At 38.0% G+C, this 27655-nt stretch overlaps 1 protein-coding gene across 2 annotated transcripts; it reads left to right on the top strand.

The window, feature by feature from the left end:
- The first annotated feature begins 1903 nt into the window (after positions 1-1903).
- On the top strand, positions 1904-23820 carry LMOD3 (leiomodin 3). Of its 2 annotated transcripts, XM_051980636.1 has the most exons (4): positions 1904-2064; positions 2580-2877; positions 7461-8867; positions 23428-23820. In XM_051980636.1, the coding sequence occupies exons 2-4, from the start codon at positions 2584-2586 to the stop codon at positions 23452-23454; spliced, it is 1728 nt and encodes a 575-aa protein (XP_051836596.1). In that variant the 5' UTR covers positions 1904-2064; positions 2580-2583; the 3' UTR covers positions 23455-23820. The 2 variants fall into 2 exon arrangements, with proteins under 2 accessions (XP_051836596.1, XP_051836586.1); XM_051980626.1 differs by lacking the exon at positions 1904-2064 and having other exon boundaries at positions 2452-2877.
- The last annotated feature ends 3835 nt before the right edge of the window (positions 23821-27655 follow it).

Genomic DNA, 27655 nt, shown 5'->3' with positions numbered 1-27655 from the left:
ATTCCTGACTATGTCCAGCCTTCTATATGCACTATGTCACACAGCCACCTAATAGAACATGTCTATCTTGTGTTTAAAGTTCAGGATAGGACTTGGATTGGTGTATGTTATTGATATAGGGAACATTCAGATGAGGAAATTCTCTCTATCAACACCAGTTAGATTTTGTTCTGCAACTTAGTCTTGAAGAGATGATAAGAACATTAAGAGGTAAGGTGACTTTCCCAGGATGTCATAGTCAATATGTATCAGAGGCAGATTTTCTGAATCTGAAGCCAGCTCTCTGTCTCTTATACTACCTCTGATTTAAAAAAAAAAACTTAAAATTTATAAAGAATATTACCTTCATTATCCCATTTGAGTCTACTGACTCACGGTATGAGGTATTTCATCCTTCTTTTTACAAGTGAAGAAACAGACATTCAGAGACAGGGTGAGGAAGTATCTGAGTTGAATTTTCCTGACTCCACATTCAAGGCCTTATCCACTACATGGTTCTGCCTTTCATGGATTAATGAACGAGGGACTTTTGTGCAGAGTCCAAAATTCAAGCCTAGGCAGCAAGAATTCAATACCAAATTTATTGACAGAGCATCACACTTCCAGAGTGTGAATAACCTTCTAGATCTGTTCCCTTTTCAGAACGGTAAGAATGCTCTGCTTTTGAATGTTCATTGACCTAGAAAATTACAGTAGCAGAACTCACTACTAAACGCAAGGAACATAAAATGCTTTTTCTATGAGAGTTACTGATATTCACCCAAAGCTAGGATTGGAAAACTAGGACTTTTTTCAAGGCTGATGAATTTAGAGGGTTCTATTTTAGCAAATAGAACTTAGGACCTAGTTAATAAGAATAATTAAAATAGAGAGCTACCAAATGGTTGGCTTGGGGGAAAATTTTTTGCCCGCCCTATTCAAGCCTTGTCCTCTTGTGCCAGATTCTGAGAGTTTCTACCTTGCCCATCCCCTTCTTCAACCTTCACTTCATTTCATATCACTTGTCCCTAGCTTGTTTGAGACATTTTTCCTTTGTCTCCAAGTTCCTAGTTATATCTCTGTCGATGCTGAATGTCTAGGATCCCAAGGAACCTAGTCTCCCGTTTCAGACACAAGACAGAGCAAAGATGAGCCCAAGATGGCATGTTTTATTCATGAACCATGTTTGAAGTTTGAATGGACAAGGAAAAGTAATCCTTACTTTATATAAAATGTCAGCCCAACTGCTTTTCTTGATGTTTGAATGGATGAGGAAAAGTAATCCTTACTTTCTATAAAATGTCAGCCCAACTGCTTTTCTGATTCTCCCTCCTCCTCACGTCTCCCTCCACAAAAAGTACCTTGTGTATAATTTGCGTAGACTTATGTACACACATGCTGTCTCCATGGATAGAACATCATTTCTTTGAGGGCAAGAACTCATTTATTTCTGCCATTATATCCCCAGAGCCTAAGGCGGTGTCTAACACATTTTAGCTCCTTAATAAATATTTGTTGACTGACCGATTGTTCAGCATCCAGTCTAAATGAAGCAAATGAGATTTAGACAAAATGAACTGACCATTTTCATCCCAAAGCATAAGGCATTCTATTGGTATAGTCTGGTGCTCAGAGACTTTATTTCCTTTCCCTCACCATTAAGTAACAACTCGATGCTTGGGGATGGAAGGATGGAATTAATGCTACCAGGAAATAACTAGGCAACAAGGAGAATAGAGTCCAAGATCCAGTTGCCAAAGACCAATTGGCCATTCCATTCTGACAATCCTCATTCAAGGATTGACTCTGACTCTGCAGTTACCCAGTGTGTTACTGATTATGGGGTGTAGATGTCAATAAGCACGTAAGGTCTCAGCTTACTCAGCTAGTAAATTATAGAACAGAGCTCCTACTCCAGTAGGAGAGGGCTGCATCTGGGCTGCTCTTGCCCTCCTGAGTTATATTTTGAGCTGATTTAAAGACTTCAAGATTAAAGGGGAAAAAAATCATCTTCAGGTTTTTGCCTCTGCTCCAAAATTCATTTTGTGGTTTGGATAGCTCCGGGAAAAGAAGGGGAAACAAAATGTAAGTTTGTTTCAACACTGGCTTTAAATTAAAAATGAATCTACTCTCGGTCACCCTTGAAAGATGAGTTAGTTGGTAACTAACTGTTAAAAGTGTGGGGAGGGGAATTGGAGGAAGGGAGGGGGATATGTCTATGTCTTTTGGATTATCAATAAGTAAAGATATAAATTCAGTTTTGTTCCTCTCCACTGTGTTACTCAATGGTGTGCATAAGCAGCTGTACTAAAATGTCAGAAGGGTTTGCACAGCTGACTCTAGTCGCTGAAAAGAGAGGAGAGTAATAGTCCCATAAATCCCTTCTTTCCAGCCAAGCCCTGCTTAATATAGAACTAGCATGAGTCCAGAATTGGACGAACTCTCAGGCTCTCTTTGACTAGTGTTCCGGGGGAGGAGGGAGTGGGGGAAGAAAGAAATACTTAAAAGTTGGTGTGGAAGGAGACCGTCATATTGCCTGAGAACCTTCTTGAGGCATCAGCTTCATCTGTCAATTTCTCATTTTCCCTTCCATCACCTAGAAAGATGTCTGAACACAGCAAAAATTCTGATCAAGATGAATCTCTCGGGGAGGATATTGATGAAGATGAAATCCTGGCTAACTTGTCCCCCGAGGAACTCCGAGAACTGCAGTCAGAGATGGAAGTCATGGCTCCCGACCCCCGACTCCCAGTGGGAATGATTCAGAAAGATCAGACGGAGAAGCCCCCCACTGGCAACTTTGATCATCGATCTCTCGTCGATTATATGTATTGGCAGAAGGCATCCAGGCGCATGCTGGAGGACGAGAGAGTCCCCATCACCTTTGAATCATCTAAGGTAATAAGCAAAAGCTCCAAGTGCATCTTCTTAGATGTTTTGAGCACAAAATTTGTGTTGCCAATAATTTCTTGTTTCTTTAGGACACATTATAGATGAATGTACAACAAAGGATTCCACCCTGAGCCTGAGCTCCACAAAAAAAAATATATATATATATATATAATATATATATGCATATATATGTATATATATACATATATAATATATATTAGACTTAAATTATATATATGTATATATATGTATATACATATATATATAATTTAAGTCTAATTTACAAAAAAGGGAATGAGGATTTCTTTTGAGTTTTTCTTTTTTTTAAAACTTGATATTAAATTTACAGCATAAAATTACACCGTAGAAACTGAATGAGTATATTAGATATGCCCCAAAGCCAATAATTAATATTTACATAGAACTTCAAAATCTGCAAAGTGCTTTATATACATTATCTTATGTGAAACTCAACAACTCTGTGAAATAGTGGATAGAGGCTGGTCTGGAGTCAAGGAAGAGTTGGCTTCAAATTTTACTTCAGACACTTTGTGACTAAGTGACTTTGGGCAACTAAATCTTGTTTGCCTCAGTTTCCTCATCTGTAGAATAGAGATAATAAAAGCACAAACCCCTCAAGATTATTGTGTGGAACAAATGGGATAATGATTTAAAAGTACTTAACATAGTGCCTGGCACATAGGAAGTGCTATATAAATGTACCAATTAGGTACTTACAATACCTTGACACTGTAGGTATTATTGTTCCCATTCTGTTGGCAGAGAGGTAGAATGACTTGCCCATACTCATAGAGCTAGTGAATGTAAAAGGTAAGAAATAAATCCAGGTTTTTCTGACCTAAGTTTAACACTTTATCCATTATTCTGTGTTGCAAGGAAACAAGACAATTCCAACAAATATTTAAAGAATCATACAAAGATAATTTGTAAAATACACACCAACAATTAAAACACAAACTCTTGCAAATAATCCAATGTCATATGTTTTGGACTTATTTATTAAAGTTTTAAGTAAAAGAAAAAAAGAAGACAATGAAATAATTCTTACAACTCATGTAGTACCTATTGTGGCTTATCCTATAAAGGACATCATTGGGTGATGTGACTATTACTGTTATTGAGTTTAGTCATGTCCAACCCGTTAAACCCCATTTGAGGTTTTCTTGGCAAAGATATTGTAGGAATTTGCCATTTCCTTTTCTAGCCCATTTTACAGATGAGGAAACTGAGACAAACAGGGTGAAGTGACTTGGAAGCCAAGGGTCACACAACCTCTAAGTGTCTGAGACTGGATTTGAACTCAGGAATATGAGTCTTCCTGACTCCAAGCTCAACACACTGAACCACCTAGCTAGTTATCAACACCAAGAAGAAATTGATGCTAATTCTCTCTGTCAAATTCTTGTCCTTAGAAGTGTCCTTAATAAACTTAAATTCAACTTTTTAAAAATTAAGACTCGAATCGGTATATGGCTCATCAGTGTAAAGATGAAAAGTAAAAATAATAATAACTAGCATTTACTAGCAAATAGCACTCACTACATCTCAGATTGGGCGCTAAGCACTTTGTATAAATATGATCTCATTTGCTTATCATCACAACCCCAAGAGGCAGGGGCTATTAATTATCTCCCCTCTCCACCACCACCATTTTATAGTTGAGGAAACTGAGGCAGAAGTTAAGTACTTGATGTTTTGAGTCCAGGCCTTCTGACTCAGGAACTAATGCTTTTCCTACCATACTATGTTAACAAGTGCCAATAAAATGATTTTATTCAATAACTTGAATGTGAATTAATCTCCTTGCTGGGTCCAAAGATTTATTTCATAGGTGACTTATATGGATTGACTGAATTAATGAAAAGATCCTCTGCTAAAGTAACTTAGAATTTCACTAGCAGACACAGATACACCTTGTGACCCTGTGATCAGGCCGCTTGTAACTCAAGATGATTGTAAATGGTTTCCTAGTTAGTGGAGTACACACTTTATATTCAATGAGTTCCACAGCGTGACTTTTCCAAGACAAACATGGCCCCAGGTCGCATTACATGCTGTAGCAGGATTTTGTATACACTTTTACCATTCGTGGTCCAGGAACTAGCAGCCAGTTTTGTCCCCAAACCCTCACAAATGCTCTTCTGTATTTAAAAATAAAAATAAAAGTGTCTCACCACAATTTAAACAACTTGACTAACAGCACCCCCTGCTGGAATCAATAAAAATGTGACCACATGTCATTTCCAACTCACCTAGATGAGGTCAGGATCATAGATTATCTTTTATTTTAAAATTGTGAATATTTGATATATTGCGCAGGAAAGGGATTCTTAGTTCATTGTTCAAAAATATTAACATCATGTTTAATATTTCAAAGGTTTTAGATCTGGAAGATCCGAGAGGGGCTTTAGTTTAACCCCTTCACTGTAAATATGAGGAACCTGAAACCCAGGGCTATTATATATCTTGCTCAAGATGATATAAGCTGTAGGTAACAAAGCCAAGGTTCAAACATAGGTCTCTGACCCCAAATTCTCGCTCTTTATGATATATCACACTGCTATAAAGAAGGAAACCGTTCCTCTCTCATCCTAATCAATTATTTACAAATACTATTATTATCTGTGCTATCTCTATTTCTTTTATGGCTTTGATCTGCCTCCCCCAACTCCCTCCATTGAGCCTTCATTGAGGAATTGAACTGGAGATAGTCAGCAAGGAAGAGTCAAGTTGATTTTCATAAATCTGAATGGCCAAGAATTTTATTGCATTCAGAAATGGACATATATTGTTATACTATTTTTTTTTTTTTTTTTTTTTTTTTTGCTGAGGCAATTGGGGTTAAGTGACTTGCCCAGGGTCACACAGCTAGGAAGTATTAAGTGTCTGAGATCACATTTGAACTCAGATCCTCCTGACTTTGGGGCTGGTGCTCTATCCACTGCACCATCTAGCTGCCCCTTTGTTATATTATTAAAAAAAACAAAACAGTGTAGTGTCTGAAAATGTAATTTAAATGTAGAGATAGAGATTAAGATGTTTCTGAAGAATCATGGTTTTAGCTTTGGTGGAGACTGCAGCACAGTAGAAAGAATATTGTTTTTAAAGTACTGGGCTTCACAGGAGATCATTGTGCACAGAAACAACAAGATTATACAATGATCAATTTTGACAGACTCTTCAGCAATGAGATGATTCAAATCAGTTCCAAGTATGGATCACAACCTAGCATTTTCATTCTTTTGTTGTTGTTTGCTTGCATTTTGTTTTCTTCCTCATTTTTTTCCCCTTTTTGATCTGATTTTTCTTGGGCAGCGAGATAATTATATAAATTATGTAAAGATAATTGTATAAATATGTATACATTTCTTGGATTTAACATATTTTAACATGTTTAACATATATTGGATTACTTGTCATGTAGGGGATGGGTGGAGGGAAAGGGGAGAAAATTTGGAACACAAGGTTTTGCAAGGGTTAATGTTGAAAAAATGTCCATGCATAAAAAATATCCATTCACAAAAAATAAAATAAAATATTGAGGTTCAAACCCTACCTCTCATATTACTCGTGAGACTTTTCATATAGTTGAAATTTCCTCAGCCTTAAAATGAGGATCTCTAAAAGTCACTTCCAGGTTTAAATCTATGAATAACATAATATTTTATCCATCTAGACAGATGGTGGTAGTTGGTGGTAGTTGTCCTTTGTCTTTGAAGAAGACCAAAGTGACATCACAATGTTAGAATCAAGTTACTGTGTCCGACTTTGGCTGATCCGACAATACAAACTCAGAGTGCTCTGCCACAGGTCAGACACGAATAGTCCATGTGAACATTTGGAGTAGCTTCTCTAATTTTGCATATTTTGCATTTCCTTTGGGCTAATTCAATTCTGCTTTGAGCTACCTGGACAGACCACAAAACATAAAAAAGAAAAGGCAAGATAGCAATTTGTCTTTATTTATTTCTATTTCTATTTATTTCTATCTGAATTCTGTTGGAAAAAAATGAGAATAATAATAACTGACACTTAGAGAATAGAGCACTTTAACATTTGCAAGTCATTTTAAGAGCACATTTTTATATGATTATTATGAAGAACGGACATCTTGTTTTGTTTGGTTTGGTTTGGTTTTTTTGCTGAGACAATCCCAATTAAATGACTTGCCCAGGGTCACATTTCCAGCTAGGAAGTGTTAAGTGTCTGAGACCATATTTGAACTCAGGTCCTCCTGACTTCAGGGCTGGTGCTCTATCCATTGTACCACCTCGCTACCCTACAGACATGTTTTAAAATACAGAACCACCTACATAAAGACTTCCATTTTGTTACTATGCAGATTTATAATTCTGTTTTTAAAACAGCAGACTCCAATTGTTTTGGTGATTTAGGATGAATGCAATGTTATTTTTGAAAGAACCTAGGAAGACTGAAGTCATTAAATTAACAAATGTTTATTATGTTCCTATTGAGTGACAGACATTGTGCTAGGCATTGAGATAGAATAAATTTCTTGTATTATACAAGACAAATTATATTTTAGTGTTTAATCATTTCTCTTACAGGAAAACACTGCAGATGTTCATGAAGAAACAGACAAGGACAATACACATGCGCCAAGGGCTTTAATGACAAAACTCACTAAAGAAAATGAGAAGAACGAACCCAAGTCAAATAACACCGAAAAGATTCAAGAAAAAAAAGATGATGATGGAGGTGAAGAGGAGGATGAAGGTGAGGAGGAAGAGGATGAAGGCGGTGATGAAGATGAGGAAAATGAAGATGCAGAGGATGCCGGAGAAGAGGAGGACAGAAGAATGAAAGAGGAGGAGGAAAAGAAAGCCAGAGAAAAACAGAGGGAGGAAAATAAAAACAATTTAAAGTTACTGACAAAACTCTTTGCAGAGGCAAAAGAGAGCCCTATATCCCTAGAAAAAAGCGAAAACAAAATCTCAAAATTGGATCCCAAGAAATTGGCCCTGGATACCAGTTTTATGAAAGTGAGCGCCAGACCTTCGGGGAACCAGACGAATCTTGATGAAAGTTTGAGGCGAGTGCGCAAAAATGATCCGGAAATGAAAGAACTCAACCTGAATAACATCGAGAACATCCCCAAAGAGATGCTATTGGACTTTGTTAATGCCATGAAGAAAAATAAGCACATCAAAACATTTAGTTTAGCCAACGTGGGTGCGGACGAGAGCGTCGCCTTCGCATTGGCCAACATGCTACGGGAAAATAGAAGCATCACTACTCTCAATATCGAGTCCAATTTCATTACGGGCAAAGGCATCGTGGCCATCATGAGGTGTCTCCAGTTTAACGAAACATTAACGGAGCTCCGCTTCCACAACCAAAGGCACATGCTGGGCCACCACGCAGAAATGGAGATATCGAGGCTCCTGAAGGCCAACAGCACTCTCCTGAAGATGGGCTACCATTTTGAGCTTCCCGGTCCTAGGATGGTGGTCACCAATTTGCTAACCCGAAATCAAGATAAACAAAGACAGAAAAGGCAAGAGGAACAAAAGCAACAGCAACTTCGAGAGCAGAAGAAGTTAATAGCCATGTTAGAGAATGGCCTGGGGTTGCCTCCTGGGATGTGGGAGATGCTCGGAGGTCCAATGCCGGATCCCAGAATGCACGAGTTATTGCAGGCTCCTCAAATGCCCGGCTCCCAAATGCCCCCGTTCAACCTTAACCGGAGAAATGAAATCAGCAAGAAGCCTGGTCCACCCGAGCCATACAGAACTGACCCAGACTCCTTCAAAGTGGTCAAACTGAAGAGAATCCAGCGGAAATCTCGGATGCCGCCCGAAGGCCAAGAGCCCGCTGAAAAAACCAACCTCAAGGATGTCATCAAAACCCTCAAGCCTGTGCCTAGGATTAGACCTCCGCCTCTGGTGGAGATCACGCCCCGAGACCAGCTTCTGAATGACATCCGGCACAGTAACGTGGCCTATCTCAAACCCGTGAGTATGATCGGAGGGTCGGAAATGGATTTCTTCTTTCTGTATTGGGTTTTGAGTGGAGGAAAAAACTCCTCATTCAGTCTAAACGGGGGAAAGGGTCATTTGAATGAGCGAGAACTTTGCATTTTCAATCTTTTAGATCAAAGGAACATAGATTTAGAATTCTGGGGCCATATAGCCCACCCCCTTCAGATGAATAAACTGAAGGCTAGGAAGACTTGACTAGAATCACAAGTGTCAGAAATGGGATCTGAGATCAAAATATTTAAAAAAGAATGTTAAATGGTTTTTACACGCAATTAGGGAAAAACAAAATTTTAAACAAGTATAAATTTGAAATAATATAAATATAAAAATGAAATGAAGTTTTCCTCTACTATGCAAAAATACCTCTTTATATCTATAGAAGCACAGTTTGATTATCAAGATTTAGTAAGAGGCAGCTAGTTGGTGTAGGGGATAGATTACCAGCCCTGAAGTTAGGAGGACCTGAGTTCAAATTTCACCTCAGACACTTAACACTTCCTGGTTCTGTTTCTATGGGCAAGTCTCTTAACCTCCATTGCCTCAGTGGGGAAAGGATTTAGTAAGTGGAAATTGTTATGGATCTAGTTGAAGGGAAATGGTTTGTAAGTAGTGTGTTACTAGCTCAAATGTTAAATGAATATTCCCAAATTGCTTTAAAAATATATGGGAAGGACTGAATCCAATTCTCCCTGTGCAACAGGAGAACTGTTCGGTTCTGCAAATATGTATTGTATCTAGGATATACTGCAACATATTTAACATTTATAGGACTGCTTGCCATCTTGGGGGGGGAGGAGGGAGGGAGGGGAAAAAAATCAAAATATAAGCAAGTGCAAGGGATAATGTTGTAAAAAATTACCTTGGCATAGATTCTGTCAATACAAAGTTATTATTAAATAAAATAAAATTTAAATTAAAAAAATATATGGGAAGGAATCCTAGTGGAAATAAAACTCTTACTGGAGCTAGAGGAGCTGCCCTCCAATCTCCTGATCCAAACTCTGATGAACTTGGGTAGAACACTTACCCTCAGTTTCCTCTGCTGTAAAATGGAGGTAAAATAATGTCTACCTCCCAGAGTTGTTGTGGAGATCAAATAACATGCTTAATACACAGAGCTGGAACTATACAAATGTTAGACTTTTCCTTCCCTCCCACTAGGGATAACATGATAGGTCTCTTCTAGTAATTGAAGGATTATAAAAGATTGTACAGAAGGGATTAGACCTTGCTTCATTTGGGCCCAAAGAGCAGACCCAAGAGCAATAACCTAGAAGACCAAAGAAAAAAATTTGGGTTCAGTATCAGGAAAATATCCCTAAAAGTTAGAGAGGCCTTAAAGAGGAATAGGAGATGGTGGGCTCCTCTTTCTTGGAGATGTTTGAAGACCACTTGATAGTGGGAAATGATTTCATGTATGTAAATAAAATAAATTATGATGATGATGATGATGTAAATCATTAAGTATGGCCACTGAGATCTCTTCCAAATTATATTATCTTATACCTTTTATGTGGACCACAGAATCTCTTGAAATCCATCTACTAAAACACGGCAGGGCTGTGATCTTCATTCACAAATGATTGCTCAAATTAATGCAATCATGGATCCTTGTATAATTTTACTTTTTACAAATAAGGGAACAGATATCCAGGAAAATGGCACGATTTCCCCAAGCTCAATGGGTAGTAAGTGACAAAGCTAAAGACCTGAATCCAGATCTTTGAAGTACAATTTCTATGTATAAAACAATCGAGAGAGGTAAATGGTGACATTATCACCATCCCCATCTTGTAGATGAAGAAACAGACTCTGAGAGATTAGCTTCAAATGACAATGAGCTGAAAATCAAACTTAGGTCTCTTCACTTAAAGTTGGAGGAATAAATGAGCCTAAGTAAACTATTTTTGCAAATTTGCAATGTTAATAACATGTTTATTAATAACATTCTCCTTGTATTTAAGGGGAGAGAGAGAGACAGACAGACAGAGACAGAAACAGAGAAAGAGACAGAGAGACAGAGAGACTGAATTCAACTCTGAGAGTCAGGGAGTTTCATGAAGAAAATGGAATCTGAAATGGGTTTTAAAGGAAAGAGAGACACTTCAGCAGGTGGAGATGGAGAGGGTCTTTCCAAGCGTGGATTATGGCATGAACAAATATATGGGGATGGGAATAGACAATATAAGAATGGAAGACTCAATCTAGTTTAGTTAGGACATAACAAGAGAAGGGAGAGAGTAGTATAAGGTAGAACTGGAAAAATAATTTGAAGGCAGCTTGTGTAGGAACATCAAAAACAGGATTAGAAATTCACACTAGAAGTCAGTTCAGTAGGCAATAAGGATCTACTAAAGATTTTTGAATTAACAAGTGATATGATTATAGAAATTCATTTGAGATTTTAATTAGGTGATGCAAAGGATGGACTAGAAAAGAGATAGATCATGGGTTGGAAAACCAGTGAGAACTATCTTCTTCATTTTCTTACTAGAACATTTGTGTCTGAATAGAATAACATAGAAATTTAATTCAGCATCTAATGAAGTTAGTAGGGTCACATTTAATGAGGATTTATCATATTTTCAGAAAGATTTTTATTTTGTACACATGGGAAGATCTCTCTTCCTTGACATTATTTTGTAGTAGCATGGCTCAATTTCTAGCTATATGACTATTTGTTTTGTTAATAACAAACACAGATGACAGTTAAAGAAATGTCAGGTATCTTCACTCCGATGGCCATTATTTGAGACAGAAAGAAATCCATGTTCAGAGTGCACAAGGACTGCAGAATTGATCTTTTAGTGATTTTTAAGATCTCTCTTCTCTCTAAATCTAAGACTCTATGACTCTATTATCTTATAATCCCACAGCTAAATGTTTGATTTGTCTAGGAAATATGATTAATAGCAGGTTCAATACTGTGAATAGGATTATAATGTAGAGGCTCTTTATTTAAAAATTTTTTTTCAAGTTTCCTGATAAGCTGCCCTGCTTTAAGAAAATGCAGGTGGTAAACCTAATGTAAAAGCAGATAACCCTAGATAAAAACATTTTGTGTTTTTATATTTTATAAAAATACATTATATATAAAATAGTACAGCCCCAGTAATCTCAATTTGTCACCATTCTGATCTTTTTAATTCATCTCTGTCTCTGATCTAGGTAAGACTTTAGATTCAAGATTTAGTTAAGAGACTTCAGGGATCATTTTATATAAGTTTTCTTATTTTACAAGTAAGGGAAAGGAGACTCTGAAATTTAAAATGATTACTCTAAGGTCCCATGGGTTATAAGTAGCAAAACTGAAGATGCAACCCAGATATTCTGAATTCAAATCAACTGTATTCTATGTGAATTTCTCCACGAATTCTACGTGAATAAACTCAGGCAAAACAAAACAAAAGTGGACCATGTAAATAAGGTCATTCCTTTTCAGGGCATGAGAAGTTGCTATCTTTACTTTTTCCTAGTCAGTGCCATCTTTAATAGGAAAATTCCTGGTATGATCCTGGGAGGGACTGGTTATTACAAAGTTTTGGTGATTCTTTCATATTTCTGACCAGTTCTAGTAGGAGACAATAATAGAAAATTTACAGTTTCTTGAGTGTAACATGACAATTTTTCCTCTTTCCATATGCATTCTCCACTGATCTACCAAGCTAATATTCCTTAAAGTTACATCTAACCATGTCGTTTCCTTACTCCAGGTTATTTCAGAATGCCATCAAGGTGATGGTCACCTGAAATCTCTCCTTTTTAATTGTATGTAAATCATTTTTCTTATTTTTGGACTTCTATGGAACATGGAGGATAACTGATTAGGATTTCCTGCATAAAACCCTTCTTCTATTGGGAGGCATCAGAGATCCATTTATGGGGAAAGCTGTAAAAATCTGCATGACCAGCCTTTTAAAAGGTTTTGATGGTGGTATTCTAACATTTCATTTCATTATATTACCACATGAAACAATTCTTTATGTTCAATAATCCAAGACATAATATGTCTCATTTTCCAGGTCAAGGAGTTTTCTCTTTTGAAAAAATAGCCAAAGTCATTGAATTTTAAGTAATTATCATGACCAAATTTAGTCTCCAGAAAAGAAATACAAAAATGGACCTCCCTTCTTTCTTATATAGGTTTTGAACACTGCATAAATTATCACATTTTGCTGAGGTCCCAGTGGGTTTCAATACATTGCATTTTCCCCCTTCTTTCTTCTTTTATTCTTTGTGATAAAGGATAACTCACTAGACAGAAGAAGAGGAAGGACATAATCAGAAATGAAAGTGATGGAAAAACAAAAGACATCAATAAAAATATTTTTAAAAGAAAAAGGGTTAAAGTAAGTAATCCCCAAGCTGTCGTCCTTTCGAGTATAATTAAAAAGCGACAATGATTTGACAAATAAAATTGGGCAGTGTTTACTCATGTTCCTAATTTAAAGGGTATCCAAACCCAATGGAACACATTTTTATCCTTCAGTTAAATATTGAGGGAGGCAGGGTCAGAACTCTGCTTTGGTGATGAAAGCAGGGGCCAAAGGCTAGAAAGAAGCAATTCATGCTGTCCCACTACGGAATACATGCCTTATTTCTGAGTTCTATGTCCATAGACTCCTGGGTTTGGTTACTCTGCTTTGTCGGAAGGACTTTTGATCTGCACTCACCAGTGCCCTCTGCTTTGTTCTTTATGTACTTCCTCAGTTCTGCCCCTACCTGCTCCTGACTGGCAAATACTCAAGCTTTAGCAGTTTAGTCAGGCAGAGTCTTAGAGATCAACTCTAATCCAATAATTCCTTAACTATTTTTGTATCATGGACCCTTTTGGCAATCTGATGAAGCTAGAGACTCCTTCTAAAAATCATGTTTTTAATGCATAAAATAAAACATAAATCTATAAAAGATATCAATTCTATTGAAATACAGTATGTGTGCATACATATACACATACTGTATTTCAATATAGTATATTGTATACAGTAATATATACACATACTGTAATATATTATATATATTACACATTATATATAGTATATACACACTATATTTAATATGTTATAGTAATACTCTCTCTCTATGTATATAATGTATCACTGTACACTATATTGAAATACAGTATGGGGTTTTGTGTCTATTTTTTAAAAGTTCCCAAACCCCAAGTTAAAAACACCTAATTTAATCCAATACACTTATTTTACAATCAAGGAAAATAAAGCTTAGAAAGTGACTTTCCTGAGTTCATATAGGTGGTAAATAATATAGTCAGAATTTGAACCCAGTTCTTCCAATTCCAAACTAGAATTCCACTATAGAATTTCACCTCAATCTATTTTCAAACTTCTTTGGAATATGATTTTCATTCACTCATTCACCAAATATTTGTCAAATGTCCATTGTTTGGTTAGTCCTTGGGAGAGATGAAAAGTTTGGGATGAATAGGTTAAAAGCATAGCCTCTAATTTCTAGATTAGTAAGGGAAATGACAGATAATATTAAATTATAAATGATATGACAAATACCCTACAGATTTTCAAAAAAAAAGTGATTGAGGAGAGAAACAGACAAGTAGGTTCAGGGAGAGGGTATTTTTAGAGGCCTTTAAAGGATGGGGACAAATTTGACAGGTACAAGAAAATGGGAGACCGTTCCAAGGACAAGGAACATTCTGAGCAAAATCATGAAGACAGGGAAATTAGAGAAGTTTGGTTGAAGCACAGATCTTAAAGAATAATAAAGTAGGAGTGAAATGAGCAGAACCAGGAGATCATTGTACACGGCAACAACAAGACGATAGGATGATCAGTTCTGATGGACGTGGCTCTTTTCAACAATGGGATGATTCAGGCCAGTGCCACTGGTCTTGTGATGGAGAGAGCCATCTGCACACAGAGGGAGAGCTTGTGGGGATTGAGTGTGGATTACAGCATGGTATTTGTACTCTTTTTTGTTGTTGTTTATTGGCATTTTGTTTTCTTTCTCATTTTTTCCCTTTTTGATTGGATTTTTCTTGTGCAGTGAGAAAATTGTATAAATATGTATACATATGTTGGATTTTACATATATTTTTAACATGTTTAACATATATTGGATTACTTGCCATCTAGGAGAGGGGGTGAGGAGAAGCGGAGGGAAAATTTAGAACATAAGGTTCTGCAAGGGTCAATGTTGAAAAATTATTCATGCATATGTTTTGAAAATAAAAAAGTTTTAATAAAAAAAGAATGATAAATTATAAGGCTAGAGAGAAAGGCTAGAACTAGATTAGAGAGAGTCTTGAATGTCAGACAAAATAATTTTAATTTTATCCCAAACAAACAAGATCCACTAAAGATTTCTGGGCAGAGAATTCCAAGTAGATCTGCATGTAGGGACAAAGTAAGAAGGATGGCGTGCAGCGAGGAGAGAATAGGGCCAATTTATCTGAGTTGTCATTCAAATAGTTCAAAATCTATGTAACTATAAAATCATCTGGCCCACGTGGAATTATCTTGTCCACAGGAATAGTGTGAGAGACTGTCACATACTTTGCTAAAAATCCAAGTATACTTTATCTATACTAGTCCTAATTTACCAGTCTAGTAATCACATAAAAAAAATGAATTTAATACCCTGTATGCCCTGTACTTTATGAAATTATGATGCCTCCTAATAATTACTGTTTCCCTTTTTAAATTCTCTCAAGCCAATCCTTTCATAATATGTTTTGGAATAGGGGTTACCAAACTTTTGGAGTATGAAGATACTTTTATTTTTAAAAAACTCCAATTGTCTGATCAGCATCCATTTATTGACAAAACACATGAAAAAAGAAACTACGTATTGATCATGATGCCATCTATGTACATTTGAAAATAGTTTTCAATAAATATGTAATATGTATTAGTTATTCAGTTTACAGAAGGTATTTTTGCTTATTTATAAATTAAGTGCTCTTTGCAAAGGTACCTATCTGTTATCTTCCAGGGGTATATGGCCTACAGATTAGAAACAACCATCTTAGAATTTTATAAAGAACTAAAATAAAGCTCTTTAGTCATTAGTTTGCAAATTTGACTCTTTTTCCTTTCCTGAAATTTGGACAACATTTATCTTTTTCTGGTCCCAGAATGCCTCTGGTATTCTCCACAATTTATCAAACATCTTCATTGGCAGCTTATAATTATATCTTTCTTTTCTTTCCATACCCTAAGATGTAATTCACCAATTGTTCAGGGCCTCTTCAGATGTAGTCCCACATTACCATCTTACTTATCTTGAGTTTCAACCCCTGTTTTGCTTTTTTTTTTTGTTCTACTGTTTATATTCTAAAAAAACATTCTTCTTGAAGGAAAAAAGGGAGCAAAATAAGCATTGAGTTACTCTGCATGTCATTTTCATCGTGTCAAAGGCAACCGCAACATTTTAAACCTGGTTGTCTGGAAACATGAATCCTCATGTTCTCAGCCATAGACAAACATAGTGAAGTTGAAAGGAGAAATAAATTGAAATATAAAGGGGGAAAATGAGCATGATTTGGGACACATTGTCTATGAGGGAGAAAATTCAGGGAAAATTCATAATGGCAACTAGAAATGTGGACCTCAAGCTTGAAAGGGACAGTGCAGAGCTCAAGGCATAAATCTGGAAATCACTGGCATAGAGTTGCAACTTCAGGTGTGAATGAGATTGTCAAGACAGTGAGGAGCTGAGAGAAGAGAGATGAAGACAGATTCTTAAGGAAAGGCCACGTTAAAAGGTCAGGGAGAAAGTGAAGAACAGAGAAGAAGTAGGGGGAGAAGAAGAAGGGAAGGAAAGAGAAGGATATTCAACAAGAGAGAGCTTTGGCAAAAGTAGCGGAGATCAACAAGGAAGAAGACCAATTGGGGACTGCACAATTAGACAGAGAATGAATGAAAGGATAAAAAATAATATCTTACATTTATTTATTGCTCTAAAGTTTGAAAGCACTTAACAAATATGATCTCATTTGAAACTCACAACAACCCTGAGAAATAAAAGAGAAAGGAACAAGCATTTATTGAGCACCTAACACGTACCATTAAGCACATACCAGACACGGTGCTAAAGGCTTTTCAAATATTTGATCCTCAAGACAACCCTGGAAGGTAGAAGCTAGCAATAGTCCTGTTTTCTAGAAAAGGAAACTGAATAGAGTTTAAATGTTTTGCTCACAAAGTTAGGAAGTGTCTCAGAGGCAGGATTAGAACTCAGTTTTTTGTTTTTTTTAATTTCAAATCTGGTGCTCAATTCCTAGCTCTCTCAAAAGATGAAGCACGTTAATCACAGTGCAATAATTGAGAGACATCATGATGTAGTGCTGGTTTAGGGTTTGATATTTTTATTAAGTATTTATTTTATTTTATTTTTCCCAATCACAAATCAAGACTTTTTTAGCATTCATTTTTACAAGATTTTGAATTCAAAATTTCCCCCCTCTTCCTAAATGGGGTTTGATATTAAAAGAGACTGGGCTCCATTAGTTGGGGGTAAGGAGGAGATTTTGTTCTGTAGAATGAGCTGGAGAAACGAGCAGTGAGCCATTTCAGGACTGCTCATGTCTATGGAGCATATTTCTAATTAAAGCACTGGCAATCGTGAGCCATTACACGAGGTTTCTATTTTCTCTTGCCACAAAGTCAGACGGGTGATTTCTTGATTCTTCTTTTTGGTTGGATGTATGGGGAGGCATTAGGACACTGAGTGAGGAAGGTCTATAATTAGGAACGGTGTAGAAAGAAGCTCTTCCCACTCTGTTCCCCCTTCTCTCCCATTTTCCTTATGGTGAGAGTCAGATCTGAAGTCTTGAAGCTCCGTTCCTTGTTTCTGTCTAATTTTTGGACATCAGGTTGACTTTGGATATGTGAAGCCCAACTTAACCTGTACCAAAGTATTGAGGGGGGAGAAGGAGTTTGTTAAAGAGGATGGTAGAAAAAACAAGGGTGGTCTACCCAGGATTTTGGACCCCTGGAGATGACCGTTAGAGGTTCTACCCAGAAGCATAACTGGGAATGTCTGCCCATCCAGGGGTGTGCAGAAGCCAGCTCATACTGGTTCTATGAGAGCTGATTGTTATTTAGTGTAAGTATTTATGCCTCAGAAATTGGCAACTGTTCCAAATCAGAGCTTTTTTTTATAATTGTTTTGTGAATCTGTTAATAATGCAGATTAAATTTTAAAATGTGTTGGGCATGCATTTTTTTCTTCCCAGAGCTGGTTGTTAAACATTTAATGCTGATATACATTAATGAGCCCAGTGTTTCCTAAAGTTCATCAAGCTAGGCAAGAGTAGGAGAGCATGCTCCTTTATCAATTCCTTTTGTCAGCCAAAAAAAAAACACTATTAAGTGATTACTGTGTGGAGAGAGCTGAAAATGAGATGAAAAGCTTAGGTATTCTCATTGAGCACAATGCCTTCTATGTGCTTAATGGTACATGGCAGGTGCTTAATAAATTCTTATTCCTTTCTCTTTTATCTCTCAGGATTGTTGTGAGGATCAAATGAGATCATATTTGTTGAGTGCTTCGCAAACGTTGGAGCATTAAGTACAGATCAGCTATTATTTTTCATCCCTTCATTCATTCTCTAATTGTGCAATGGAATTTGTAGTCTTAAGGGACAAGGACACAAATGACTATTACATGAAAAGTATATTAGAGAAGGATTCAAGACCTGGGGTCCAGGGGAGAAGAAGGCAATCCACAAAGGAGGATCATGCATGAAGGCAGAAGCATGTGGTATTGTCATTATTCAATTTTGTTTGCCTCTCCATTTTCTTAACAAAGATACTAGAGTGGTTTGATATTTCTTCCTCTGGCTCATTTGACATATGGGGAAACTGAGGCAAACAAGGTTAAGGGACTTTCTCAGCTAGTAGGGGTCTTAGACCAATTCCAATGTGCTCTCTACTATGCCCTCTGATTGCCCAGGTGGCATTTGAGCTTGGGCTTTAAAAGGTGAGCAGGAGTTCTACAGGCAGACAGATCCCAGCTGGCAGCCCCTAGAAGAGATAATGACAGAATCTCCCTGAGTTCAAATCCAGCTTCAGACATTTACTAGCCGTGTGACTCTGGGTGAGTCATTTAATCCTGTTTGCCAGGGTTTCCCCATTTGTAAAAAATGAGCTAGAGAAGGAAATGGCAAGCTACTGCAGTATTTCTGCCAAGAAAACCCCAAAGGAGGTCACAGAATCAGACATAAGAAAAAAATGACTGAATAACAATAATCTGACACTTTCTAAGTGACCTTTCTTGGTCTCAGTCTCCTTTTCTGTAAGATGAGGAGGTTGGACTCAAATGACTAGATCTCTGAGCCTGGGATCCTGCTTCAGCTGTATTCAAGCTGCAGCATCAAGGTCTCCTCAATTTGGGCACCTGCCTGGGAGTGTTGGGTTGCTGGGGCCTCCTGGTCTGTCTTCCTTTGTTCCTTGGCCAAAGGCCTTCTGTTGCCTAGCACCACACTGGGGCTATCTGTATTTTTAACTGAGATAAAATCCCATGTACTGCAGCTGTCTGAGTGATTAGAGTGAATTACATTTAATATTAGCTAATAATGTTAGCTACATTTATAGAGAGATTTAAGGACTGCAAAGGGCTTTCTTTGTTTTTTTATTTGATCCCCACAACATATCCTGTGAAATATAGGGGCTATTATTATCTCTACTTTACAGATGAAGAAACTGAGGTTGAGGGATTAAGTGATTTATTCAGAGACATATTACTAGTAAAGGCCTGAAGCAGGATTCAAACTCATCTTGGGCTTAACCCTATTGTTAGATAACTGTTTCAACTCTTAGTGAACTCCAAAGTGAGCTCAACATCTTTTTAATTTAGTATTTTTATTTTCCTCCAGTTACATGTAAAACCATTTTTCTGCATTTGTTTTTTAATTAAAAACTCTGAGTTCTAGTTTCTTTTCCTTTCTTCCACCCTCCACTCTCCACTGAGAAGGCATATGTGAAGTTACGCAAAACATTTCCATAAAAGTCATGTTGTGAAAGAAAACATAAATCTTCCTTCTGCCCCCCCCCCCCAAAAAAAAGCCTTTAAGAAAAATAAAGTGGAAAAAATGCTCCAATTTGCATTTAGACATAATCACTTCTTTCTCTGGGTATAGAGAGCATTTTTGTCCATTGTAAGTCCTTCAGAATAATCACTGTATCACTGAGAATGGCAAATCCATTGACAGATTATCATCCTACAACATTACTACTTTGTACACAGTACATTTCACTTTACTTGAGCTCATGGAGGACTTTCCAGGTTTTTTTGAGAGCATCCTGCTCATCATTTCTTAGAGCATAATAGTATTTCACCAAAATCAGCTATTCTCCAATCAATGGGCATCCCCTCAGTTTTCAATTCTTTGCCCCAGAAAAAAAAAGCTGCTATAAATATTTTTGCTACATCTAGATCCTTTTCGTTTTTTTCATCTCCTTTGGGATTCATACCTGGTAGCAGTGTTGCCCAATGTTATCCATGATTTTATAGCCCTATGGACATAGTTTGTTATCTTTTGATTGAATGGATGAACTCAACCTCTTGAGTGAATTCATGCTCACTGATAATAATAATAACTCACATTAGTTAAGATTAAAGCCAAACATGAACATGTTTTGCGTGACTGCACATGTATACTCTATATCAAATTGCTTGCCTTTTCAAGGAGGGGAGAACAAGAGGAGGGAGGGAAAGATTTTAGAACTCGAAATTTTACAAAACAAATATAAAAAATTGTTGTTTGCATATAATTGAGAAAAAATTAAAATTAAATATATTTTTAAAAAGATAAAGCCAGTTCACCTGGGTTCAAGTCTTTAATTTGAGCAAAAACTAGTTATATGATCTTTGAATAAATTACTTTAAATCTCCAAGCCTTGGTTTCTACTTCTGTAAAATGATGATACTAATACTTGCACTCCTTATATGGCAGGGTGGTTATGATAAATAAGAAATTTATGAGTGAAATGCTTTGTTAAATTTATGCAAAAAATGCTTTGTGATAATAATGACAACAAAAACAACCGCAATCAGAGCTGGCGTTTGGATAGCCTTTTAAGTGGTCACTGCATATTGCCCAATTAGCTGACTGAATTTTCACAACAACCTAATGAAGTGAGTAGTACAGCTGTGACCATCATCACTTTTACACCTGAGGATACTTACTCTGAGAGAAATTCAAATCCATTCAAGTAAATGCCCCCTCCTTGCCAGGCAACTTCACTAAGACTACTAGTTTCAGAGTAGATGTCTATCTACATTGGAAGAAATCCCCTATCTCACTGAAATGACAGGGCCAGTTGTTTTTCAAGTATTAGACACTGTGTAGATGATGGGAACAAGGAAAAAAAATAGAAACTGTAACTGTAACTCCACTGTGCACTCCCAGATGAGGAAAAACCCTCCCCCAATGCAGAACAGCATCTTTGTAACCTAGAGAGTAATACACACACACACACACACACACACACACACACACACACACACACACACACATATATATTTAAATAAAATTTAAAATATATTTAAAATATAAATAAAATAAATAATTATAAAAATATTATTAAAAATTTAATAAATAAAAAATAAAATAAATTTATAAATTAAAATTATTATATATATATATCCCAGCACCCTCCTGGGAACCACACAAGTCCACTTAAAGAAGGTAATAAAAAATGAGTTTCTCTTTAAAGCTCTCCACCCTTCACACAGGCACACAAATCTATCTCTTTCTCTCTGTCTGTCTTTCTCTCTCTGTTTCTGTCTCTATTTTATATAAATATATTTACAACATTGAGAGGAGGATTAGCTTGCCCAGTTTCACAAAACCAGCATGAGTGAGAGGCTGGACAAAGAATTAAAATAGTCCCTGCCTTCAAGGCCTGTAACACACAAGCATCACAGCAGCCAGCCTTCTTTTTATTTTGGGTTTTATTTTTGTTTTTTAAAGCCTCGCTTTCATTCAGGATCAGGCCAACCAGGATGATGTAACATTCCACTAAATTTTTACACTCTGAGTCGGAAGGGTCCCCGGCCAGAAGTATGAATCCTTCTGTCACCCCCCTGACAGGTGATCATCTAGCAGGAATTCTTCCAGTAACTGGGGGATTAGAACATTGGTCGGCGGGCCCAGTGGTGATTAACAGCCTGGCCAGCTGGTGACATTGCTGGAAAGAGGGAGAGAGAATGGGCTTCTCCTGTGTCACGTTACTAAACTTACCTGGGAAAATGATCATTGCTTGCACTTACACGTGGTTCTCAAATCTGTACAGTATTTTACAACTCATGTAAGGTGTGTGTATGTGGGGCATGTGAGATACCTATTACACGAGTCATTGACAGGTGGGATCTGAAGTTTCAGTCATCTCTAAAAAGAGAAGGAGGAGCAGTATAATGGCTGCCGGGATGGGAAAGAACAGGTTGAGTCCCCAGAGCCCTGTCAGGCTGGGGCACTCTTTCCTGCTGTAGCCAATGGATATTGAATTCAGATTATATTTATCTACTTCTCCACCTCAAATATTACCCATCAGGAGTTCAAGATTCAAAAAGAAACAATTCCTGATTTCTCTCAGGGGGAGTGTAGTTACCTCAAATTTATGCTAAAGGTATATTCCTTTCCACCAATGCTAATGACACAAAAGATCATCACAAATATGAATAATAAATAAAGTCATTTAGTCAAGAAAATAGCAAGCACAAAGGAGAGGAGTTAGATTTAAAAATATCGGGAAATATATGGAGTGAATGTACTCTTTAGATGGCAGAGATTCAACTGAGTCAAGAGATGGATTTCCACCAGGGGAAATTCCCCAAAGCAAGAAGTAGGAAATGACAGAAAAGTTGGGCTGGCTTCCCCTAAATGTCTGCAGCTTCCCCAGTCTGTGTGTCTGACTGTTTCTACCTATCTGAAGTCAATCCCCAACAGAGTTTGGTATCATGGTGCAGGGGTGGAGGAAGGGAGCAGGGCAAAGGCAGGGGACAGAGTAGTAAATGTTTAGCCACTGGTTCTACAGGAAAAGCAACTAAAAGTGTACGTGACTTTGAGGTTTAATCAGTATTAACAGTTTTTTAAGTCTAGGCAATTAACAAAACAACAAATCAAGACCTGAAATGTAGCATTTGCCGATTTATAAGGTGTGAATACTTACACCGGAAATTTAACAATGAACTCTGGGAGCCATTTTGAGATGGCTCCGGCACACTCCTGGGAACCACACAAGTCCACTTAAAGAAAGTAATAAAAAGTGAGTTTCTCTTCAAAGCTCTGGGCCCTCCCACACAGGCACACAAAGTGCACGAGCAGTCTCCCCACCAATAAGTAGCACACAAATCTAGCACATTCAGTTCTCTTGTCCTACAATCTCCTGTGATCCTCAAAGGTACCCTATAAAGTGGGTGCTATCACTAAATTCATTCTATGAATGTAAAGATTGAAACTCCAAAAAATCCTGTCCACTAGTTACACGTTTCCAATATTAACAACCCCCTGCCCAACTCACGCTATCACCCTTCTTTCTTCCCCTTGCAGGTGCAACTTCCCAAAGAACTGGCATAGGGGACACAGAAGGACAAGAAACACAGGTTGTACCACCATTGCCAGAAAGCGTTTCGAGGGCCCTTCTTCAGGATCTTGGTGTCGGACATGGGAACAATGCACAAAACAACACGTGGCATTCGTTAAAATCCGTGTGTTTGCCCAACCACAGAAGAGTGTTTGTTGTGAGATCTGGAGAAGAAATAATCCTAAAAGTTTAATTTCTTGGGGGTATGATTGCCTTATTTCACGTGTATTTTGGTGAACTAGTTAAACATACAGTAACATTTCCAGAGGAGAAAACAAGTGGAAATTGTATGAATCTCTTCATTCGATTGTGTTGTCTTGGACACTGCTTTCTACCAATAAATACGTGAGAAACAGTAATTATGATATTGCTGTCACTTTTTCTGCCTTCACTGCTCCTTTTCAGTACAGATTACTATATCCAAGCAACCCATCGTGCCTCATGATACATGAGTACAGAGTTCTTTACCCTGTGGGAACATGGGTTCAAATCTGGTTAGGTCCCTAAAATACTTGCAAGTGACCAGAAAGGGCTGATCCCCGACAACCTACTCTGGGTCCACTTGACAGCATCATCTGTCCCCCTCACTCTCCACCGATTCTAGATAAAAGTTTTAACATGTAAGCAGCAATCACATTTACCATAGGATCCATTACCAACGTTAGCCGTCCTATGGAGTATTGGCAGATGATGAGTGACACAAAAAAAGAACGGAAAAAATGGTTCCATCCTGAGTCCCCTGCAGCTGGATTTCCTTCAAAGCTCAGGCATCAGTGGAAAACATCATGAAATATTTTTAGGGAGAGAAAAATTTTGATGAATAAAATATCTAAGGAGCAGCTACTTGTTTTGTTATGCAGTCTCTTTCATAAAACAAAATTTTAATTTGTGAAGGAAAAATTCTGCAAGGGGCTTGTGAATTTATGTGTGTGTGAGAGACAGAGAGAGAGAGAAGGAGGGAAAAGGAAGAGGGAGAGAGGGGGAGAGAGAGAAAGAGAGAGAGAGAGAGAGAGAGAGAAGAGAGAGAGAGAGAGAGAGAGAGAGAGAGAGAGAGAGAGAGAGAGAGAGAGAGAGAGAGGGAGAGAGAGAGAGAGAGAGAGGGAGAGAGAGAGAGAGAGAGAGAGGAGAGGGAGAGAGGAAGAGACAGAAAGAGACAGACAGAGACAGGGAGGGAGGAAGAGAAAGAGAGAAAAAAAGAGAGAGAAAAAAAGAGACAGAGAGAGACAGAGACAGAGACAGGGAGGGAGGAAGAGAAAGAGAAAGAGAGAGAGAGAGAGAGAGAGAGAGAGAGAGAGAGAGAGAGAGAGAGAGAGAGAGAGAGAGAGAGAGAGAGAGAGAGAGAGAGAGCGCTTTTCCATGCTGTTCAGTCAGCTGAGAGGGTGCCATGGTCCGTGCTCAATGAGAATGCCGCCTGAAGCTACAACTCCGACCATGTCCCACTCCAGCTTTTCACTGTCTCATCCCCTTGTCAGAATTAACCTGTCTCTTGGAAAAGAGAAGGGCAGCCCCTGGAAGGGAGGGGTTGTCTCCACCGCAGTCCCAAGCAGGACTTCTGCAGCCTTTCTCTTGGTCCCGTTCATGGATCAGAGGAACAGACCCTCCCTCAGCTCTAGCTCTCTCTCCCCCCTCTGGCAAGCCAAGAAAGCAGCAGCTTTTCCTCCTTCCAGCCAGATTTGGCCCTCGGACAATATTTAGCAATCCCTGCTTTATGTGATGTGGGAATATAACTAGTATTGACTGGGACACTGACATGTTCAATACTCCTTTTCCCTCGAGGCGCCCCCGGACCCCCGTCTTCCATCTGGGAACCTTTCCATTGCTCACCACACCTAGAATACACTCCTTCCTCACCTTCACTTCACAAGATCTTTCTGCAAGCCCTGGCCCCTCCAGCTTCCAATGCCCTTCCTCCTAATGGCCCTGTATTTTTCCTCCTTATATTTCATCTTGTAAAACAATTCTTGAGAGGAAGGATCGTCTCATTCTTTATTTGCCTGCCGAGTCCAGTCTCAGGTGCAGAGTGGGCATTTAACAAATATTTAATGATTGACCAGTAATCATCCATAACAATTATATCTCAAGCAATTAATCTATGTCCTTCCCAATAATACAAAACTTTTCCCCCCTCATCTGAACTCTGTAATATCCATTGTCACAGTGGTTCTCCACTGACTACCGAACAAAGTCACGGAGTTCTCTCCAGTGGTCCAGTCTGCCGTCTCCAAATGAATCCCATGGCTGAGTCTCTGGCAAGTAACTGCCTCTCTAGCCTTCACTGGAACACTTCCCATAGGAGCTCCATGACTTCCTGAGATACTTTTATGTGCTTACTATATGCCAGGGACTATCTAAGAGCTGGGGATAAGAAGCAAGTCAAAAATACGGTTCCTGTTCCCAAGGATCTCACATTCTAATGGGGGAAAAACACACAAACAACTGTACATAAAAGACATACAGGGAGGTAATCTCAGAAGGGGCACTATTGGGGGCAGAGGGGAGAAAACAGGAAATGCATCTTGGAAAGTAGAATCTGAACCATCTTGAAGGAAGCAAGGGAAGAGAGATTGGGTATGGGGAGGGACCGCATTCTGGTATGGGGGTAGCCACAGAAAAGGCACGTCACATTTATTAAACACTTGCTGTATGCCAGACACCATGCTATGCTAGGGATACAAAGGAAGGAAGAACAAAGCTCCTGTTCTTAAGGAGCCATCAGTGTAATGGAGACCATATATAAACAAGCAACAGACACAGTAACATGAAGGCAATCAACAAAGGGAAGAGACAAAGGGAAGTGTGACTGGGGAAGGCTTCTTGCAGAAGGGGAGGTTGTAGTTGGGCCTTGAAGCAGGGAAGGCAGGAGCCTCTGAAGTCTAGGACTTCTGCTCCTCACACTCCTACAGATCTCATCCCACTTTTCCAGCTCTTGTCTTTGTTGTCACAAATTGTAAGATGAGATTGCCGTTTCCTCCTCCGCATGCACACAACTTGTGCGTGTATCTGTGTGTATCCATATTTTACAGTCATATACAGGACTTATTGTATGTAACAAACAAATAAGGGCAGAGGAGGAAGTCCTACCTCCAATAGCAGTTCTATAACAGGCTCTCCTGAAATTGAATTTTATTCAATACTGATATTTTAGCTAAAAATCATTATCTAAAAGTACTTTGCCTTTTTGTCCCTTCTTGGAACCCCACCCTCCCCTTCAAGAGGACTGCCCTTGTTGCCTAAGTTACCTTAAAATCACTTTGTTTTTACTCTCACTATATACCATATAATCGGGAAGCCATAGTGGATACAGGGTCAGGGACATAAAGCTAAAACATGTTACTAGTAATAATTTATAGTCAAGAATTAATATAAAAGATATCATTGAGCATTAAAAGAGAGACAAACTGACATGATGGACAGAAAGCATATTAGGCAATTAATAAATGTTTGCTGACTAGGTGATTGATCTGCATTGGTGAAGCAGTTTCTTTACTGTGGAGTTCTCTTTCTCATTAAAATCCCAAGTCCAGTCCCTATCCCCATATCTTATATTTACTTATATATGGAGCTCTCCAATAGAATAAGCATCTTGAGAAGGGATCATCTGCCTTTTTAAGGGCTTACACAATGCCTGGCACATTTTTAAGCGTCTAATAAGGCTCACTGACTGATTGAAAATGGAGGTAATTCCATGAGTCATCATCACCAGTCACTTCTTCTTTTAATGGTTAAAAAGGCATTTTCCTCCAAAGCCAAAGAGTTTAAACACTTTGATCAAGTGTTTAAGAAAAACTGATAGCAAATCTTATATCCCATATTCGTGTACTTTTCAAAATTAGAGAGCATTATCACCATGACAATCATGACAGGCGATACTGCAGAACTGTGAAAAACTAAACTGCAAGAAAAAGGAGTGTGTTTTTGCTTCCTACTTTAGAATACAGAGATTTCCTCTGGTAACCCCTGAGCAGCATAAGACACTGTCGTGGAAAGAAGTGTTTGAAATGACTGAACACTTCCACTGGGAGGGAAACACACTTTCCTTCCTAGAGAGTGAATCTCATGCTATAGAAACCCTTTTCTGTAACATATTTCTATAAAATATTTAATCAAGTAGTTGTCACAGTTGATCTGAGCACACAGTGTCTTTATTTGGACCTTTTTTCCTTCTCTTAAGTCAAACATTATTTTAGTTTAATT

The sequence above is a fragment of the Antechinus flavipes genome, chromosome 1, assembly GCF_016432865.1.
Source record: "Antechinus flavipes isolate AdamAnt ecotype Samford, QLD, Australia chromosome 1, AdamAnt_v2, whole genome shotgun sequence".
Classification (NCBI taxonomy): Eukaryota; Metazoa; Chordata; class Mammalia; order Dasyuromorphia; family Dasyuridae; genus Antechinus; species Antechinus flavipes.
The sequence above is the reverse complement of the archived record's forward strand: the minus strand, read 5'-3'. Positions and strand labels throughout refer to the sequence as shown.

Excerpts from the sequence above, each read along its gene's own strand:
- LMOD3 (XM_051980636.1), top strand. The coding sequence starts at position 2,584 with ATGTCTGAACACAGCAAAAATTCTGATCAAGATGAATCTCTCGGGGAG. Across the intron at positions 2,878-7,460 it reads TCACCTTTGAATCATCTAAG|GAAAACACTGCAGATGTTCA; the intron begins GTAATAAGCAAA and ends TTTCTCTTACAG. Across the intron at positions 8,868-23,427 it reads ACGTGGCCTATCTCAAACCC|GTGCAACTTCCCAAAGAACT; the intron begins GTGAGTATGATC and ends TTCCCCTTGCAG.